The sequence below is a fragment of the Buceros rhinoceros genome, unplaced genomic scaffold (genome assembly GCF_000710305.1).
Source record: "Buceros rhinoceros silvestris isolate BGI_N320 unplaced genomic scaffold, ASM71030v1 scaffold25349, whole genome shotgun sequence".
Taxonomy (NCBI): Eukaryota; Metazoa; Chordata; class Aves; order Bucerotiformes; family Bucerotidae; genus Buceros; species Buceros rhinoceros.
This window is the reverse complement of record NW_010432499.1, coordinates 5804-9928: the sequence shown is the minus strand read 5'-3', so window position 1 is coordinate 9928 and position 4125 is coordinate 5804. Positions and strand designations below refer to the sequence as shown.

Sequence of the window (4125 nt, the reverse complement as noted above, 5' to 3'; positions counted from 1 at the left end):
TGAGCAGACGCACGTTCCAGGATGGGGAGGGTGAAGGGCTGGAAGGAAAACAAGCCTCGGGGGGAGCTCACGCTCCACATGAGAACAATACCATGGGGCTGTGAGAAAGACAAACATCCCATTAGAATGTATAAATAGGTGTGTTGCATATAGAAGGGATGAAGTAATGCCGGGCCTCGGCTGGTGCCTCGCTGGAGCGCCGTATTTGGGCACCCCCCCGGGGAGGGAGCCTGGGCGCTGCACCCCACCAGCCATCTCGCCTGCAAAAGTGAGCGCTGGGAGGGGAGCGAACGGGGGGGCTGTGCAGCCCAGGGAGAGATGCAGGTGAAGCATGACGAGAGGATTCAAGCATGCAGAGGACTGGCCAAAAGGAGACAGCGGTGCTTGGCTCCCCCGGCCCTCCTTGGCAGGGTGCGGGCTTGGCTCCGGAGAGTGAGATCTGAGGTTAAACTCTGGAAAATCTCCGTAGCCGCAGAAGCAGCCTTGATGATCCTAAAGGTCGTTTCCAGCTTGCCCAATCTCACGATTTGACACTCCCCTGCTAGCTGGCAAAGTTGGCGTTACTGTCGTGTGCTGTTGCTGACAGATCACAGCAAACCGCCCAGCTCTTCCCGGGATGACCTCACACCTTCCCCTGTGGGATCAAGGTTTCTGAGTCACAGGTTGCTTTGCCTTCCACAAGGTCTTGCCATCCCTCTGGGTGCTGGGGGGGGCCTTGGGGAGTCAGTTCTGAGCTGGTCCTTTGAGCTGGTCCTCGGCTTCAGGGTTGTTGCTTCTCTCTCCAGTGTGAGAAAGGGCTTGTGCTCGCTGGGTTTGCGCCAGCCCTTTCAGATGATGTAATGAGGTTTCTGCCGCTCCCTGCAGACCTCCGCACAAACAGCGCTGCACTTCTCGGGTGTCTCGAGGTCAGCACACGGTACTGAATTGTTGCAGGGTGCTTTGGCCTGATGTGACCCAGTGTCCTCAGCTCCACCAGTGCTTTGGCCTCTGTCATCTTCAGCTGCAAAAGCCGCTCCGTGCTGGTTCTTTTACTCCCATGACCCATGTCGAGGCCTTTCAGGTTACACCCCTGTGCCAAAGTCCAGCGCCTCCACTTCCAAATGCTGTTCTGATGCATCCAAGGCTCGGGTTTTGGTTTTGATGGTCCATTGGTGAAACCCACTGAAGTCTTTGGTTTACAGGGGGTTGATGGAATTCAGTTCTTTGGATCCAGCTCAACAGAAAGAGTTTCTCCACTCCTTGCATCTGGTGGGCAGAAGATCTGCTTTTTGCAGTGCTGATTCATCTCAGTTCTCACTTGAGGAGGATCCAGTGACCTGCTTGGACAAGCTCACCTGGGAGTTATAAATATATCCCTGTGTAATATTCACATGACAATAAGCTAATGGGTAACGATGACTGCCAATGAGAACAGGATTTGTCCCTACAGGTAGAGACCCTCTTCCTGGGGCTCGTTTGGAGCTTGGGTTAGTACTCGCCTCCTGACAGCTGGGTGTTGGGCAACGCTGGCGAGTTGGATTGAGTGCATGAGAGGTGCAAGACATGGAACTTCACTGAGAAGCCTCTGTGTGGTTAATACGGGTGATGCTGTTGGTGCCAGAGCTGGGGTCACCTTCTGCTGGGGCCAACAGGCTGTGTTCCTCTCCGCCAGGAGCTACCCACTAACCGCTCCAAGGCAAACACAGCTCTTGGGATGGCACAGCTGGGAGAAACTAAACTGATCTGTCGCTCTTGGGTATGATCCTGGTTGAAATAAAGGGGTAGTTGAATGTAAACGGAATGTTTGGGTTTTGGCCTTTAACATCCACTGTTCGCTTGACCTCCGGGCGTATTCGGTGTCCAGTTTGGACAGCTGCCTGTGAACGGAGCCAAGCTGGCCTGACACCCATGGCCTGGGAGTGGGAGGATTCGTAGCTAATCCCCAGCCTGACTCGTTTGCGTGCTGGGGCCAGGGCGGCTCCGAGGGCTCGGACCCCAGCAGCAATCCACGTGAATTTTTGTCTTACCACGTGCTGCTTCTAAACCCCTTCTGTGATCTAGGCGCTGCCTGGCAATATTGCACCAGGCGTGGGAGGCGGATGCTGGGCAGGGAGTGCCGCTGGAGCACTGCCCCTGAGCACAGCTTTCGCCACCAGTCAAGGGACGAGCCATTTCGCCCCACTGGCCACTTTCATGAGAGGTGGTGACTCAAGAGGCCGTTTGACCAGTTCCAGTCGTAGAACTGCCTTGCCATGAGTTGCCAACGAGTAGGTGATTTTGGAAGCAGCAATTTGTCTCCCAGCCCTCTGGACTTTGCCTTGTAGGTGGAGAAAAAGATGCCTGGAGACCACTGAAGTTCTGTCTTTAAGCCCTGGCCGTGCCTCAGCTCTCAGCACTCATCCGGACAGCAGAAGAGACCGGCCCGAGGAAGGTGGTTTTCAGCAGCAAGTGTCTTGAGGTGAGCCACTTGGTTTAAATGGGAATTAGGGATGAGTATAAAAGCTGCAAGCGGTGTTGCCGTGTGGAATTAATGACCCATCACTTTGGAGGTGCTGGGTGGTACGTACCTGGAAACGGGACTGCATGGACTATAGTCACTGGCTTGGTAGCAACATACTGGTTTTGCCCAAGATTTTGTTTCCAGTGGAATAAGCCTGAGAGTTTTCACACCGTGACAGCATGTGACATGATGGAGATTTACAATGCTGAAAACACGGACGTTTGGCGCCTTGTGACTTAAAGCCAACACCATTTTGTTCTCCCAAGAAGCAGAAAGCAAGCAATGTTAGGGAGTCAAAGGGCAAGAGGAGATGTCAAGGAATAGTTTTAAAATTTGAATTTTTGCCCTTTGCTGCTTTGTGGTGGCTAAAAGCTGTCTGAAAAGACTTGGGAGAGATCACGTTATATTTGATTTTACATCAGCCATCCAGAGCTGGGTGCCCAAGGGCTTTCTCCAGAAGTCCATCTTTCATCCCCACCCGCTCAGTGCAGGTGTGAGGTGCCCAGCGCTGACACAGACACTGAAGTTTGCAGCTAAACCTTTTCAGTTCATGACAAAGATCCCGGAGAGCTGGAGACCACTGCAGCAGGGTTCTGGGCACTCAGCCCTCCCAGGCTTTGTTTAGTCATCGTAAGGCACAATGAATTTGAACACGAGTGTTGTTTTTTCTCTCCTTTTCTGGGCATATCTGAGATTGAGCTTGCCAGAGCAAGTGCTGAGGTTGCTCCTTTGCTGGGGCATAGTGCTGAGGTTGCACCGTGTCATAACAGAAACCAGGGTCTCCCACCTCCATCCCTCCAGCTCGAGGCCAGGGCTGCTGGCAGACGTGGGGAGGAAGGTGCGAGCATGCCTGTCCTCAGACTGCGGCGCCCTTCTTTAGAGCAGGTAGGTGAATTTTAAGGCAGGAAAGGCAAAGTCTTGTGATAGCCAGCTGTAATAAAGGGGAAGAGAGCTGGGGAGGAGGACACTGGGAGCGTGCTCTTACACTCCTGTTAGCAGCCAGTGCCCGTGGGCAGATACTGGTGCTGGGGGTAGAGACATTCCAGAGTGGTTTGTGAGTCAGCCCAGCTCCTCCCATCACAACTTCCCTCATCAAAGCAAGTATTTATAGCACAGGTAGGAGTCGGGAGGGAAATCAAAGAATAGCTTCCCAGAAAGCTCCATAAATCACTCCAAGAGTTCAGCTCTGGGGCTCTGCATTTCTTGCTTTAATGAGAATGAATAAAAACACTGTGGTTATTACTACTATTTCTTAATATTATTCCATCAATCTGCTTTTTGAATTAAAACCATCTTTGAGCCAAGAGCTATTTCCATAGAGTTCTCCCAGCTTTCAGAGCTACCCCGGCAGCCTGCTAAGGACATGTTGTCTTACACCGGAGAAAACATTTTCTCCAGCAGAGATCTGCTGAAAACCAATTCAGAAAGTCTGTCCAGGCCGATGTTTGCTGTCCGAGCTGTCGGGAGACCTCCAGGCCTTCCAACAAAGCGAAGCAGGAAAGCCAGGAAGGTGCTGTACCCAGCCCAGGTGAGAAAATATTTGCCACGTCAGAAGAAAGACCCAGTCAAGCGGTGGCTGCTCGTTTTTGCTGCCGTCATCCTCATGCAGGTCTTAACTGAGGATCCTGAGCAAGAGAGACTGGCTG

At 52.7% G+C, this 4125-nt stretch overlaps 1 protein-coding gene across 1 annotated transcript; it reads left to right on the top strand.

Annotated features, from left to right (window-relative positions):
- Nucleotides 1-3920: 3920 nt before the first annotated feature.
- LOC104500206 (torsin-4A-like) lies at nucleotides 3921-4088 on the top strand (the record flags this gene model as incomplete). Its single annotated transcript, XM_010143814.1, has 1 exon — nucleotides 3921-4088. A coding segment is annotated over exon 1 (168 nt), but the record flags the coding sequence as incomplete, so codon positions are not given.
- Nucleotides 4089-4125: the final 37 nt, after the last annotated feature.